The following is a 17,645-nucleotide window of genomic DNA, read 5'->3' on the forward strand; positions in this document are numbered from 1 at the left end:
CTGTTACGTTATTGGCTATCTCCTAATGTGTCTCAGCTGTTTGTTCTACCTTTGATTACGTTTAGTATTTAAACCCCTTGTGTGACTTTGTTCGGGATGAAGTATTGCGTGTTCAGTGTTTTCCCCCTGACCTGTACCAAGCCTATTATCTTCATGTTTCATGGTTTTGATCCTGTTTTGTCCTCATGTTTATCGATTCTCGTTTCACCTCATTTATCCTGTTTGCCATTCACCTGACCACGCTTGTGCTTGCAGTTTGGATTTGTCTGCCTGCCTCTCTTAATAAAAGCTCTTAACTGCACTTGCGTCTGTCTCTAATTCCAATACGTGACAGCCAAAAGCATAAAAAGACATTCTGTGCTTCCAAATTTGTGCCCACATATGGGTGTGATGACCATGTTAAAATTACAGGTTTTTGTGATGTACAGTAAAATTAATTAATTAATGTCAGGTCATTTTATACCTTTAATATGATGTGGCAACTAACAATTCAATTCAATTTGTATAGTGCTTTTAACAATGGTCACAAAACAGCTTTATGTAAATATAGAATTCTGGATACATATATGACACCACAGTAACATTACCAAGAACAGGACACCCCTCTATGTTTGTTAAAATAACAAGAAGAAATCTTATCAGGAAGGCTGCCAACAGACAGATGACAACATGAAAGGTGGTGCATGAATATTTGGCAAGTACTGGTCAACCCCTGCATGTGACAACAATCTCTCGTATTGTTCACATTTCTGTGGTATGGGATAGGTGTAATGGGGGACTGGCCCATAGGTAGGCTCAAACCCCAGTCATGGCATTCTAAAGAAAAGAGTGATACGCACTGTGCCACAAACCGAGGCCCACGTGCAGAGCCAACTAAAAACCTATGTGCACACGGTGATAACCAAGGGGCCTGGAGAAGTGGGGATAGGCCTTGGGAAGCAAACTTAGGGAAGAATATGTCTGAAGAGTGGAAAATAAAGGGTCACCCAACACTGGGTTTGCACCCCTAGGGTTGGAAGATTGATGTCTCGGAACAGAAACTAAACTGCAGCTGTAACACCCACCTGCAATACAAATGTAAACTAAATAGAATTTCAGAGAATAAAACTTTTGTTTTTGTATTTTAAATGTTTGGTGGTCTGACTTAAGAACAGAGGTTTAACAGTGGCTCCATCGATGTTGCAGAATCATAAATGTCCAGTAGATGGCAGTATAACGTGTATAAGAATTCCTTAGCACAGAAGCGATTTATTAGCAGTGGAGCGCTCAGTGGCATAACCCAACCCCAGTAACATTTTGTAACAGTATTGGTGTTCCGAATAAATATTTAGTCTGTAATAATAAACCAGATAAATACTAAAAGCCCCTCTCTGTTGCACAAGTTGGTAACGCTCAACTATTGCCTCGCAACACAATGCTTGATGACTGCCTTTTGTCTGGGAGAGTGCAGGTAACTTTGAATGTGAAGAGAAGTGCTGCCCAACAGACTATTTTATATTGCTGGTCAGAGAGGGACAGTAAAAAAAATTAAACATGTTCTCAGAAGGAGGTAGGAGAAGTGTAATGGTGTAATCTAGCTAATCACACTCCACATATATTCTAACTAATTAATTTGAGCTAACTAGCTAATTCATTGCAATTATATAGCCATATGTATCAATGTAAAGATCAATGTACTGCTCATTTATGATTTGGCAACACTGATGGAACCACGCCGTTCAACCTCTGTTTTTAGATCACCCAACATTTTAAAATACGAAAACGAACGATTTATTCTCTGATATTCTGTTTAGTTTTCATTCGTATTGCAGGTGGACGTTATAGTTGCAGTTTAGTTTTTGTTTATTTGGAAATACATTTTTATTTCAGTTAATGAAAATGTTTTTTCATTGATAGTTTTAGTTTTTGTCATAGTTTTCATTAACGATAATAACCTTGGTCAGAGAGGGAGAGTTAAAAAATATAAAACATTTACTCTGAAGGAGGTAGGATAATATGGTGTAATCTATTTTCACCAAGACATGTTTCAATTTACAGATTGAATACCAGACATTCTCCTTTAGGATTTTCTGGTACAGAGTAGAATTCATGTTTTCCTAAATTATTGCAAGTTGCCCAGGTGCTGAAGCAACAAAGCATCCCCACACCATCACACTTCCACCACCATGCTTGATTGTAGGTTTGATGTTCTTTTTGTGGAATTCTGTGTTTGGTTTATGCCAGATGTAACGGGACCCCTGTCTTACAAACAGTTCTACTTTTGACTCATCAGTCCACAGAACAGAAGTTTGAGGATCATTAAGGTGTGTTTTGACAAAATTCAGGTGAACCTTAATATTCTTCTGTGTTATCAGTAGTTTTCACCTTGCCACCCCTCCATAGATGCCATTTTTGCCCAGTGTCTTTCTGATAGTGGAGTCATGAACAGTGACTTTTATTGATGCCAGAGAGGCCTGTAGGTCCTTTGATGTTGTCCTTGGGTCTTTTGTGACTTCCTGGATGAGTAGTTGCTGTGCTCTTGGAGGAATTTTGGAAGGTCAGCCACTTTATGGAAGGTTCACTACTGTGGTGAGTTTTTCCATTTGGAGATAATGGCTCTCACTCTGGTTCTTTGGAGTCCCAGAGCCATTGAAATAGCTTTGTAACCCTTCCTAGACTGTTTTATTTCAATCACCTTCTTCTTCATCATTTCTGGAATATCTTTGTATTTTAGTGTGTTACTGGATAAGACCAGTAAAGATGATTTTAAAAACTATAATAACCTTGATCCAAACCTACCTAAATCACTCCAAATCAAGTGGAAAAATGTGTTATGGTCTAAGGAAACCAAGGTAGAACTTTCTGGGCATAATTCTAAAAGATATGATTGGCACAAAACAAGATAGCTTATCACCCTAAGACTACCATACCCCGGATGAAGCATGGGAGTGGCAGCATCATGCTATGAGGCTGCTTCTCTTCAACTGGGACTGGGGCTTTAGTCAAGAGGGAATGATAGATATCTTGAAATTCCTAAAGTATCTATTTTTGCACAAAACCTGCAGGCCTCTGTTAGATGGCTGAAGATAAAATAAAAAATAAACAAAAATCACCTTCCAGCATGATAATGACCCAAAGCACAAATCCAAGTCAACGAAGAATGGTACATTAAAGGGGGAAATCACATTAAACACATTGTCAGCTCAATTTGTTTGATACGATAACTTTGTGACACTTTTTAATGACATAGAGGTCAGCATGTGACCACAAATAAATGTTAATTTATTAGAAAAGGCACATGTTATTATTACAATATTATTGTATTTTTGTCATGATGAAATTTTTGGTGTGTGCAGTCTTACTGTCAATGTTAACTTGACACTCAGGGCTGTTCATATGGCTCTCCTCAGTCATGATGATGTTTTCAATGTCTTTCATTGTCAAATGGTCACAGAACGTCTCGTATAGCAGTCTCTTTAGCTCATCCACTGTCAGCTTCTGCATATCACACTGATTAAATAAATGTCAAAGAGAAATATGACCTTACAAATAGCCAGTGAGGCATATAAATGAGGTTTTGGGTCATAAATGTTCAAATAAAAGTGCTAGTAAAGATATAATAAACGTAATTTAGTGAGCAGTATATTGCTACTCAAATGTAATAACGAAGCAAATGCATTTGGCAATTTAAATGAGCATTATTATAATTGCAGTAACATTGGCAGGGTGTGCATAATGTAAGAATGACCTACATATTCTGCAAGTTATCACTGTCAATAACAATGAGGCAGAACTGATGCATAATATAAATTACAACACTAACATAACAACGTTCCAGCTTCAAGGATGTAGCAATCCATACCTTCCAGAAAACGGAGTCAAAGTCTGTTCCGTGAAACTTGTCAGGCATGCCAGCTGCAGTCAGTTTAGGGCCAAGCAGAGTTACAAACTCCTCAAAAGCCACCTGGCCATCACCTTTGGACAAAACAACAGGCCAGACTGACCACATTGCTAAAATATGTGCAACATTCAAGTAGACTGAACTTACCTTTGTGTGTGTGTGTGTGTGTGTGTGCGTGTGTGCGCACGCTGTTTAGAATCTGTTTGTCAGATATTCTTGTTGCTTTCTAATTTTTTATGCTGAGAATTTCTGTGCTTTCTTTTATATACTTTATCAATTGCTGCATTTTTTCCCTTCTGAAAAATGTGGAGAATATTCTCATATGATCTCCCCAAAATCCTCCATGTGCCTAACACACCTGATTTAAACAAATCAGATGATTAACAGCCCTTCCTGAGTTGCATTGTGTGTTAAAGCAAGAAAATCACTAAAATGTGCAGAACAGGGCGTACTCCAGGACTTGTGCTTTAGGCACAGACAGTGAGCACACAACTGCAGAATAAAAGCCCACAATGAGGCAAATGGATGATAACTCAGCAACATAGTCATGAGACCATGCCTATGGGGTTGTGATGCGCTACCCCCGAAGTGCATTTTTATTTAATAACATTATGGAGTATGTTATTACGGTTATACCTCAGCAACTGGCCAACAATTACAATGTTTAATTTGTGAATGTCACATTGCACATTTTAACAGATTTATTGTTAGATCAATATTGTTAGACCTATTATTAGATTTAAAGATTTAAAGGATTGTCCTGTAACTCTTCCTGTGCAACCTGTCATTTTACAGAGAAAAAGGAGAATGTGCTTAAAAGTGAGACTCCTTCCATAAAAAATGTTAAATAAATGTCTCCTAGCAAAAAACTTTGCCACGTCACTGGTTATACTGTGGTGCCTGAAAGTTTGTGAACCCTTTAGAATTTTCTACATATATGCATAAATAGAACTAAAACATCACCAGAATAAAATGCAAGTCCTAAAAGTAGACAAAGAGAACCCAATCAAACAAATGAGACAAAAATTTTATACTTAATATTATATTAAAATGATCCAATATTACATATTTGTGAGTGGCAAAAGTATGTGAACCTCTCGGATTAGCCGTTAATTTGAAGCTAAAATTAGAGTCAGGTGTTTTCCATCAATGGGATGACTTCCAGGTGTACGTGAACACCCTGTTTTATTTAAAGAACAGGGATCTATCAAAGTCTGATCTTCACAACACATGTTTGTGGAAGTGTATCATGGCACAGAAAAAAGGAGATTTCTAGGCTATTGGAAAAAATGTTTTGTGGCTGGATGAGACCAAAGTAGAACTTTTTGGTTGAAATGGGAAGCGTTATGTTTGGAGAAAGGAAAACACTGCATTCCAGCATAAGAACCTTATCCCATCTGTGAAACATGAAGATGGTAGAATCATGGTTTGGGCCTGTTTTGCTGCATCTGGGCAGGGATGGCTTGCCATCATTGATGGAACAATGAATTCTGAATTATATCAGTGAATGTCTAAAGGAAAATGTCAGGACATCTGTTGGTCATGTAGCAAGACCATAAGCACATAAGTCATTCTACCAAAAATGTTTAAAGAAGAATAAAATGAATGCTTTGGACTGGCCAAGTCAAAGTCTGACCTTAATCCAATATAAATTTTGTGGAAAGACCTGAAGCAAGCAGTGCATGTGAGGAAACCAACCAAAATCCTAGAGTTGAAGCTGTTCTGTACTTAGGAATGGGCTAAAAGTCCTCCAAGCCGATGTGCAGTACTGATCAACAGCTACTAGAAACATTTGGTTGCACCTATTATTGCACACGTGGGTCACGTCAGATACTGAAAGCAAAGGTTCACATACTTTTTCCATTCACAGATATGCAATATTGGATAATTTTCCTCAATAAATAAGTGTCCAAGAATAATATTCTTGTTTCATTTGTTTAATTGTGCTATATATATATATATATATATATATATATATATATATATATATATATATATATATATATATAAATAAACTGCTTCCATATGAAGGCGAAGGAGTTACGTAAAGGAGGCGCAGGCAGAAGCAAGTGCAGTTTAGGTATTTTAATCCAAAAACAACAAGTCCAAAGGATAAGGCAGAAGACAATAACCATGAACATGCAGAGGTCAGGCAATCAGGCACATATATATATACACACATATACATATATATACACACACACAGTATCTCACAAAAGTGAGTACACCCCTCACATTTTTGTAACTGTTTGATTATATCTTTTCATATGACAACACTGAAGAAATGACGCTTTGCTACAATGTTCAGTGTTGTCACATGAAAAAATATAATCAAATATTTACAAAAATTTGAGGGGTCTACTCACTTTTGTGAGATACTGTGTGTATATATATATATATAACACACACACACACACACACACACACACACACACATTATATATACATTATAGATACATGTGAAAAATTGTCTTTATTGTTTAACCTTTTGATCTTTTGTTCAAAAATATTCACAGAATACTCTGCTCTCATGGATATCCTGCCATGGCCATCCCAGTCCCCTGACAGTTCACCTGTGGGGTGAAATGAAGAGGAGAGTCCACCAGCGTGGACTTCGAAATTTGAAGGAGCTGGAGAAATTCTGTATGGAGGAATGCTCTCAGATCCCTTGCCATGTATTCTCCAACCTCATCAGGTATTATAGAAGAAGATTCAGAGCTGTTATCTTGGCAAAGGCAGGTAGCACAAAGTATTGACTAAAAGGGTGCCAATAATTATTGTACACCTATATTTAACAAAGATTTTTTTTTTGATAAACCTGTGTTGTGTTTGCAATTGTTTGATATCCATGAGAGCAGAGTATTTTTGTGAATTGTGTAAACATAAGATCAAAAGGTTAAATAATAAAACAATTTTTCACAGCCTTCTTTGCTCATATTTAACATGGGTGCCACAACGTTTTAAACAGTTAATTTCCTTTATTTTAAGCTTACATACTTTGCTGGCAATTAATTATTCGCACAAGATGTGTTGTTTTTCCAGGTAAATACAGTGGAAAAGTGCACCTTTAGGATTTTAAAAAATATCACATTGAATTCCTATATATATCTGAATAGGAACCCAAATTGATCCCATGAAAATCCTGTAGAAGTGGTCCTACAGGATATTTATGTCTTGCCTATAAGACAATTCTTATAGGAATCTTATAGGAATGGTTCCAAAATATGATAGAAATTCTAAGTAGAATCCTAAAAATTAGAATCCTAAAAAGTGTTTTTTTTTTTTTATTGGAATCCTTTAGGATTTTTTTGACAAGGGTCTGCCTGCCTCTCCCAATGAAAGCTAAGCTTTTTACTGCACTTACATCCGCCTGCATGTAAGTGACAGAATACCCCACTTTTATCATGGATGCAGAAGGAAGGCGAGAGAAGTGCTATGCCAGGATCACCATGCCGGCTTTTGATTCTGTGTGATTTCCCAAATGGCTCGACATGGACGTTCCGGCTGCTTTCAATGGCTTTGAAAGTCCTTTGAATGTTTTCTTCCTTTAAACCCCAAGCTCGAAGAGAACCAGTGTCTGGGGTTCAGGTTGTCTCGGTTTATTGACCGAGCCCACCAGTGAGCAGAGTTTCTAGGTGCCACAGGAACCATGGGCCTAGGTAGTGTGGCAGACTTTAGTTTTAATCTTGAAAAAAAAAATCTTGTTTTGGGGAGGGCCAGCCTGATGGCCGTTCACCATCGGAGAGGGCTGGAGTTGTGGCGGCTTCAACACCAGAGCTCGAGCCTGAAACTAACAAGGCAGTTTCCCCTGCAGAGGCCAATGTGGCGGCCTCATCTCCAGAGCTCCAGCCAGAGACCAACGAGGTGGTCTCACCTGTGGAGCTTCAGTCTGAGGATAACATGGCAGACTCACCTGTGGAGCTCCAGCTAGAGGCCAACAAAGTGGCCTCACCTACAGAGCTCCAGCCAGAGGCCGACAGCACGGCCTCCACACCCCAGCTCCAGCCTGAGGCCGAATGGGTGACCTCAACCCCAGAGCTCCAACATGAGACCAACGAGGGGGTCTCTCCTGATGTGCTCCAACTAGGGGCAGACAGCGCAGCCTCCTTAGTCATGCTCCAGAAATGCCCAAAGGTGCTCATGTAAGAGGCTGCCCCCCAAGTATTGTTCATGCCAGAGGCTGACAGGACTGCTTCCCATGCCATGCTTCTGCCAGAGCTCCGGACCTCTGCCTGTTTTTGGAATTTGATTTTGCATCACGTTTTGGATTTGTCTGCTTGCCTCTCTCAATAAAAACTTTTTGCTGCACTTGCATCTGCCTGCATGCCCATTCACTCAAATCAAAATGAATAACTACTTGATACAGTATGACATTTTACACAATACAAAGGTCTCTTTTTCATTTTTTATGGAAACAGATGACAGACCAGTGATTCAAAGGGACATTGAACCCGCACTGAGACCTTTAGTTTTTACAAAGTTTCACAACATATTAAAGTTTTAGCATTATATATAAAAAGTACACTTGATACACAATGTTTTTTTCCCTTTATTTACTAAATGTTTTTTTTAACATCTACAAATAAATTAAATGACATAAACAATACTCTAGAACAGGGGTCACCAACCTTTTTGAAACTGAGAGCTACTTCATGGGTACTGAGTCATACGAAGGGCTACCAGTTTGATACACTCTTCTAAAATAACAAATTTGCTCAGTTTGCCTTTAGTTATATATTATTATTAATGATAAATGATTCTCATCTATGTGAAGACACTGTTCACGTTAATGATTTCTCACAATAATCATCAACAATGAATTAACAAGGTGGGAAACAGATAATATCAATATTCAACACTATTTCTATTAATCTCAGCAATTGTTTAAATTTTGAGATGATCACTTCTACAACATTTCATAGGAAAAATGTTCACCAGTGTATTGTAATCTGGTGTGTAACTTGACACTGCAACTCTGAGTGAGTCTTGCAGATGTGCATCAGTGAGGCGTGTTCTGTGCTTGTTCTTGATGAAATTCATGTCAGAAAACGCTGATTCACAGAGATAGGTTGAACCAAACAGGCTGGCAACCTTCATAGCTGCTGTGCATACCCCACTGTACTTTTCTGTGTCAACAAGGCACCAAAAGTTTGGTGCAGCCTGGTAGACTTTGAGGTTGAGGTCATTTTGCAATGTTACGATTTCAAGCTCCACCTGTTCAGCATCCAAGCATCCTCAGATGCAGAAGCATTGTCTTTCAGCACCGACTGCACAGAGGGAAAGTGCAGCACCTTTTTTCTCTGTATATGCACAGAGAAAATGTTCATCTTGGCTTTAAATGCATTTAAAGCACTTATCATATCAACAACAGTCTTACCCTTGCCTTGCAGCTTGCAGAAAAAAACACTAAAGTGGTTTAGTTTCCCAGTAATGTCTGTTAAAAATGCAAGGTCAAGTGTCCACTCTGTGTCCTCTAGCAGCGAGACGTCTTCAACTTTGGACTGCATGAACTCTTTGATTTCACCCAAAAGTGACAAAAACGAAGTAAAACTCGTCCTTTGAACTATACCTTTTCAACTTCAATATGGGAATAGTCAACTTCAATATGGGAATAAAAATTTAACAGTATAAAAAATAAATAATTTAATTAGAAACGCATATCAAATTTTAGACGCAGCTCACTGGTAAGTTGTGTTATTTCTAGAACAGGCCTGCGGGCGACTCATGTGGTCCTTGGGGGCAACCTGGTGCCTGCGGGCACCATGTTGGTGACCCCTGCTCTAGAACTTGACTACTTCAAAGTTCATGATGTCAGCAAGTATACAGTCTAGGCTATGCATCAACAGCAAACAGACTATGATTAGCAGTGACATGCGGAACATGTGGCAGTGCATTCAGTCCATCAGCAACTACAGAAAACATCATCTGCCTGTGACAGTGGTGCCTCCCTTCCAGATGTGCTGAGCAACTTCTATGCTTGGTTTGAGGTGCAAAATGACGTGGCAAGACCACCCCTCCTCCTAACGACCAAGTGCTGTGTCTAACCACGGCTGATGTGAGGAAAACTCTACGCAGAGTCAAACCACAGAAGGCATCTGGACCAGACAACATTCCTGGCAGAGTGCTCAGAAGACGTGCAGACCAGCTGAAAGATGTTTTCACCGACATCTTCAACATCTCACTGAGCAGCGCCATTGTTCCAATGTGCTTCAAGGCTACCACCATTGTCCCCATGCCTAAGAAGTCTTCAGTGTCCTGCCTCAGTGACTACCACCACGTTGCACTCACATCCACCATCATGAAGTGCTTCGAGAGGTTCGTCATGAGGCACATCAAGACCCTGCTGCCCCCCTCACTGGACCTGCTGCAGTTTGCATATTGCCCCAACTGCTTAACGGATGATGCCATCACTACCACCCTACATCTGGCCCTCACCCACCGGGACAAGAAGGACACCTACGTTTGAATGCTGTTCATAGACGTCAGTTCAGCATTCAACACAATCATTCCTCAGCACTTGACTGGAAACCTGAACCTACTGGGCCAGACCACCTCCATCTACAAATGGATCCTGGACTTCCTGACTGGGAGACCTCAGTCAATGTGGATCGGGAACAGCATCTCTAGCACCACCACACTGAGCACGAGGCCCCTCAGTTCTGTGTGCTCAGTCCATTGCTGTTCACTGTGCTGACTCATGACTGTACAGCAATACAAGTTCGCCAGTGACACAACCGTGGTGGGTTTCTTCAGCAAGAACGACGAGTCAGCATACAGAGAGGAGGTGCAGCAATTAACGGACTGGTGCAGAGCGAACAACCTGTCTTGAATGTGGACCGAACAAAAGAGATGGTTGTTGACTTCAATCGAGCACGGAGCGACCACTGTATACGGTGTATCAGCTGTATATGGTTGAAATTACAATAAAGCCATTTGAACTTGAACTAATTGAACATGATCACAAACTCGAGTCCAGAAATTATTTATCACTGAACATTCCCAAAACATATGATGCATTGTGCCAACTGCAGCATTTTGACATATAGTGCAGTTAGGATCCGGTGTTAAGCCCATTCTGTATCGTCTATATGATGCGGCATAAGCTCTATGAATGCTTTTAAAATGGATATGCTGGTTACTCCAGTTTTGAGAATATTCCAACACTGGAAATCCTCTGTAATTTTTTGAGAAATTTCCACATAATTTTTTATAATAATAATAATAATAATAATAATAAACTTTATTTTATAAAGTGCCTTTAAAGCAGCTTCTCAAAGCGCTGTACATAAAATCACAGTCCACAGAAAAATAAAACAAATAAAAGTTCATAAGAAAAAAACAACAACATTAATAATAAAAAATAATTATAAAACAAGCTAAAAAGACATCAGCAGTCGAATGCAAGTTTAAAAAAGTGTGTCTTGAGAAGAGCTTTAAAAATGCCAAAAGTCTGGGCTTCCCTGAGTTCAGGAGGAAGAGAGTTCCAAAGTGAAGGAGCATAGACAGAAAAAGCCCTGTCACCCATAGATTTTAGGTGTGTTTGTGGAACAGTTAACAGATTACACTGTGAGGAGAGCAATCTGCGATTTGGGGTGTAAGGGACTAATGAGCCAGATAAGTATTGCGGAGCCAATCCATGTAATGCCTTGTATGTCAACATCATGATCTTGATCGACACGGAACCTGACCGGGAGCCAGTGTAAGGACTTTAAAACAGGAGTAATATGGTCACATTTCCTGTTTCCCGTCAGGATCTGGGCAGCAGAGTTCTGAACATATTGCAGTTTGTTAATTGCGGTTTTAGAAACTCCGGCTAAAACGGCATTACAGTAATCCAGCCGTGTGACAACAAATGAATTAATCAGCTTTTCAGTAAATATTGAAGAGTAGAGGGCTTAGAACTGAACCCTGAGGAACACCAGTGAGAAAAAAGACAAAGCAAAACTTCACAGCTGAGACCTCTTGAGAGGGTATAAAATCCTTGATCAAAAACTCAGTCTTGGTGTAGAAACACGCTAGGATCTTGAAAACAGAAAGGTTGCAAAAGGGCTTGGGAGTGGCCTCTGAAAGTGGTACAGCTTTTTCCCCCCAGTCATAACTGTCCGTTCTCACGCCACATTCACATGATGCCGTTGGTGAGGTACTGGAAGCCGTCGTATAGCAAGTGTCAGACCTAAAGTCACACATAGAAATAAACTGGAACGGTCAGTAAAATAGGATTTAAACCAGTTTAAAACTGTCCCGGACACACCAAAAACACTTTCAAGGCAGGTAAGTAAAAGACCATGATCCACAGTATCGAAGGGGGCTCTAAGGTCAAGAAGAATAAGAAGAGAGGTAGCTCCAGAATCAGAGGCCATCAACAAGTCACTGGTAACTTTGACCAACGCCGTTTCAGTGCTGTGAAATTTACGAAAACCTGACTTTGAAGGGTTCAAAGAGGTTATTGGTTGTAAGATGATTGCAAAGTTGAGAGGCAACAACACGCTCAAGTATTTTTGCCAAAAACGGAAGATTTGAGATGGGATGAAAATTGTTAAAATCATCCACAGAAACATTTTCTCTCTTTGGTACAGGTGTAACAGCAGCAGTCTTTAGTATTGCTGGAACGACCACAGTCTCCAGTGATTCATTTATAATGCTGAGGATAGTAGGGCACCACACAGCGAAGCACGATTTGAATAAATTTGTAAGAATTGGATCCAGTAAGCAAGTGGTAGATTTCATGCTGGATACCTCCCTTGTGAGAGACTCAGAATTAAGCAGTGAGAAATGAGTGAAAGAAGCACCAGTGAACCCAGATGGACGAAGGAGTGAAGTGGCACAGTCAGGGTTAACAGAAATTTCTTTGCGAACATTGTCAATCTTAGAATTAAAAAACTGTAGAAAAGAATCACAGAGCTGCTGAGAAACAGGCAAAGTGATAACAGCATTAACTTGAAGCAATCTGTTTATGGTTTGGAACAAGTGTCTGGGATTATTTTGATTGTTTACAATAGTCTGAGAGAAGTAAGAGGATCTTGCAGTCTCCATTAGTGCACGATAATCCCCCAGAAGATCCCTCCACACTTGATAGTAGACTTCCAGTTCAGTAAGGCGCCATTTTCGCTCCATTTTCCGACATACAGCCTTTCTAGAGCGCAGATTGGCATTATACCAGGGAGCAGAGCGGGCGAATGTGACCTTACGTGACCTTAGAGGAGCAAAAGTGTCAAGATTAGCAGCAAGAGAGGAATTTAGCTGCAGAACTTTATCCTCCAGTGATGAGGGATGAAGATCGCTTAGGATGGAAACCACAGAACTGGAGAAAGCTGTCTGATCGATTGACCACCACTTCCGGAAGTTTACTGTTCGGATGGTAGGCTCACTTGAATGATACAGTTCGAGGTTAAAAAAGACAGCTGAATGATCAGACAGACCAATGTCAATAGATGAAAACTGCGATACAAATGAGCCGTTTGCAATCACAAGACCCAGCGTATGACCCTTGTTATGAGTAGGGTGAGTTACAAACTGTGTGAAGTTAAAACAATCAATTAGAGACAGAAATTCCTTAGCCGCTACAGAGTCACTCCGGTCCACATGAATGTTAAAATCTCCCACAATAAGAATTCTGTCAAACTTCATACTCAACATCGATAGGAAGTCTGCAAACTCTGACATAAAAGCTACATGTGCCTTAGCCTTAGGTGGTTTATAGACAGTAGCGATGATAGTGGATACAGGAGCGGAAATACTCATGACCAGGCATTCAAATGATGAAAACTGGGGAACAGACAAAGAGCTCGTGTTGAACTTCAAGTTGTAAACCACAATAATGTCTCCGCCTCTGCCAGATAGCCTCGGGAGATCTAAAACTCCAAAGCCCGCTGGAGTGATCTGGTTAAACAGGAGCCCATCATTTTCTTTATGCCAGGTTTCAGTAAAAAACAACAAGTCCAGCTTTTTATCTGTAAGAAAATCCGATAAAAGCAGCGCTTTGTTATTCACAGACCGCGCATTGAATAATGCGGCATAAGCCAGGCTCTGAAGTGGAGACGACAGTGGTTTAATCTCCACGCGGGGAACTGATATTAAATTGCTGTGATCAACACCAATATGGAGCAGTTTGTTGGTCTTACGTCAACAGATAGGGACATAGATGCTAGGAGAGGATGAGACAGCAAGACTGCGCCTCAAACCCAGATGAATATATCGCTTAGGACGTAGCAGACCAGCATCTCGACAGAGATTGTAAGAGTCTTTGGTTAGGCAATAACAGTTCTGTTTTAGATTCAATAGCTGGCGTGTAGTGTACCTTAGCGCCATGGTCGTTGAGTGCACACTCGAGTGAAACTCCGGAGCGCACTGCAAGCACAAAGTCGAACAATCCTCACACACAATCCACAAACGCAGCAAGACCGAGGCGTTGATTCAGAGTTACACGCTGCAGGTTATTCCAGGTGAAGCACAGAAATAAAAAACTAGAGTCCAAAATGTATAAAATGGCACCGCCACATTGCAATCGTTACGGCACTAAAGACAATGTAACTTAAAAAACTCGCAGCTATTTAAAAAATAAATAAATATGGCTTAAAATAATAAACCAAAAGAAATCAAAACAAACCAAATGGTAATAGGAGCGGCAGCAAAACACGCCAGCGTACCCTGTCACCGGAACCGGAATATCATCAATTTGTGAACAATTTCAGACAACTTTGCATATATTTTAATCCCTAGATAAGAAATCATATTGCTCATGGGAGTGGAGGACTGATATGGAACATTAATTCAAGGAGAGCAGTTTAGATTTATGCCAGTTTATTTTCTAACCTGCTGAATTAAATAAAAGTCGAACACTGATAACACTTGATAACACCCTGATAAGATTGAAACTTTAACATTGGAGAGGAACAGAAGAATGTCATCTATGTAGAGGGAGATGGAGCCATGAACAACAATGGAATATATAGATTCTCTTATGGCTTGCGCAAGAGGTTCTAACAATAACGTAAGTAATAATGGTGAGAGAGATCAGTCTTGTCTTGTGCCCCTCTGCAACTGAAAGGGTAAAGATTGACAGGTGTCTGTGATCACAGAGGCCAGAGGGGCTTCATAATAGGGTTTGTATCATATACATAAATTTTGAACCGAATCCCAAATGTTTCATTATTGCCCACAGGTATGGCCACTCCACCCTGTCAAAAGCATTTTCGGCATCCAATGAGAGCACTCCACAATCTTCTGTAAACTATTCTGCCATATCCACAATATGCAGCAATTTGCACACATTATCTGCTGCCAAATGGCTCTAATAAAGCTTGTTTGGTCCTAATGGATTCATTTATCCATTACCTTATCCAAGCTTATCGCAAGAGCTTTGGTGTATAATTTGGCATCTCCACATATCAGTGACATGGGACGATAGCCGGAGCATTCCATGTGATCCTTTCCCTCTTTTAACAATAACAAAATAGAGCAGTTTTCTGATCTTTATGAAGCATTTTATGATCTAGGGCATTGTTACGGCCCAGTCTAGGTTAGACCGCACAGAGTAACCAGCTCGCGATTCAAATGGAAATGACTTTAAAATGAGGATGCCAGGAGTAACAGACAGGTTTGTTCAAAAGGGATGTGGTATATTGTAAAACACAAATTTTATTATTTATATATATACACAATATCTCACAAAAGTGAGTACACCCCTCAATTTTTTGTAAATATTTGATTATAACTTTTCATGTGACAACACTGAAGAAATGACACTTTGCTACAATGTAAAGTAGTGAGTGTACAGCTTGTATAACAGTATAAATTTGCTGTCCCCTCAAAATAACTCAACACACAGCCATTAATGTCTAAAAAACAAGACATTAATGTCTAAACAAAAGTGAATACACCCCTAAGTGAAAATGTCCAAATTGGGCCCAAAGTGTCAATATTTTGTGTGGCCACCATTATTTTCCAGCACTGCCTTAACCCTCTTGGCATGGAGTTCACCAATGCTTCACAGGTTGCCACTGGAGTCCTCTTCCACTCCTCCATGATGACATCACAGAGCTGGTGGATGTAAGAGACCTTGTGCTCCTCCACCTTCCGTTTGAGGATGTCCCACAGATGCTCAATAGGGTTTAGGTCTGGAGATATGCTTGGCCAGTCCTTCACCCTCAGCTTCTTTAGCAAGGCAGTGGTTGTTATCATGCTGAAATACTGCCCGGCGGCCCAGTCTCCGAAGGTTTGAAGCTCTGCTTCAGTATGTCACAGTACATGTTGGCATTCATAGTTCCCTCAACGAACTGTAGCTCCCCAGTGCCGGCAGCACTCATGCAGCTCCAGACCATGACACTCCCACCACCATGCTTGACTGTAGGCAAGACACACTTGTCTTTGTACTCCTCACCTGGTTGCCGCCACACATGCTTGACACCATCTGAGTCAAATAAGTTTATCTTGGTCTCATCAGACCAAGGACATCGTTCCAGTAATCCATGTCCTTAGTCTGCTTGTCTTAAGCAAACTGTTTGGGGGCATTCTTGTTGATCATGTTTAGAAGAGGCTTCCTTCTGGGACGACAGCCATGCAGACCAATTTGATGCAGTGTGCGGCGTATGTCTGAGCACTGACAGGCTGACCCTCCACCCCTTCAACCTCTGCAGTCATGCTGGCAGCACTCATACGTCTATTTCCCAAAGACAACCTCTGGATATGACGCTGAGCACGTGCACTCAACTTCTTTGGTCGACCATGGCGAGGCTTGTTCTGAGTGGAAGCTGTCCTGTTAAACCGCTGTATGGTCTTGGCCACAGTGCTGACGCTCAGTGTCAGGGTCTTGGCAATCTTCTTAAAGCCTAGGACATCTTTATGTAGAGCAAAAATTCTTTTTTTCAGATCCTCAGAGCGTTCTTTGCCATGAGGCGCCATGCTGAACTTCCAATGACCAGTATGAGGGAGTGTGAGAGGGATGACACCAAATTTAACACACCTGCTCCCCATTCACACCTGAGACCTTGTAACACAAACAAGTCACATGACACCGGGGAGGGAAAATTGGGCCGAATTTGTACATTTCCACTTAGGGGTGCACTCACTTTTGTTGCCAGTGGTTTAGACATTAATGGCTGTGTGTTTAGTTATTTTGAGGGGACAGCAAATTTACACTGTTACACAAGCTGTACAATCACTACTTTACATTGTAGCAAAGTGTCATTTCTTCAGTGTTGAAAAGATGAAATCAAATCTCTCTTTCTCTCTCTCTCTCTCTCTCTCTCTCTATATATATATATATATATCTAAAGATATATCTCTCTCTCACTATATATATATATATATATATATATATATATATATAAATATATATATATATATATATATCTATGTCTATGTATCTATCTATCTATATCTCTCTCTCTCTCTCTATATATATATATATATATATATATGTACACACATCTCTCTCTCTCTCTCTCTCTATATATATATATATATATATATATATATATATATATAGATATATAGATATCTATCTCTCTCACTATATATATATATATATATATATATATATATATATATATATATATATATATATATATATATATATATATATATATATATATATATATATATGTCTATGTATCTCTCTCTCTCTCTCTATATATATATATATATATATCTATATACAGTGGGGGAAAAAAGTATTTGATCCCCTGCTGATTTTGTACGTTTGCCCACTGACCAAGAAATGATCAGTCTATAATTTTAATGGTAGATTTATTTGAACAGTGAGAGA

At 39.8% G+C, this 17,645-nt stretch overlaps 1 protein-coding gene across 1 annotated transcript in view; it reads right to left on the reverse strand.

Moving 5' to 3' along the window:
* cabp7b (calcium binding protein 7b) overlaps positions 1-17,645 on the reverse strand; it is a 64,360-nt gene that overhangs the window by 7,648 nt on the left and 39,067 nt on the right. Inside the window, exons 3-4 of the mRNA XM_053676850.1 lie at positions 3,842-3,954; positions 3,342-3,489 (exon numbers count right to left, since the gene is read on the reverse strand). Of these exons, the coding sequence (XP_053532825.1) occupies positions 3,342-3,489; positions 3,842-3,954 (261 nt within the window). The remainder of the gene's footprint in view (positions 1-3,341; positions 3,490-3,841; positions 3,955-17,645) is intronic.

This window comes from Ictalurus punctatus, chromosome 28 (genome assembly GCF_001660625.3).
Source record: "Ictalurus punctatus breed USDA103 chromosome 28, Coco_2.0, whole genome shotgun sequence".
Classification (NCBI taxonomy): Eukaryota; Metazoa; Chordata; class Actinopteri; order Siluriformes; family Ictaluridae; genus Ictalurus; species Ictalurus punctatus.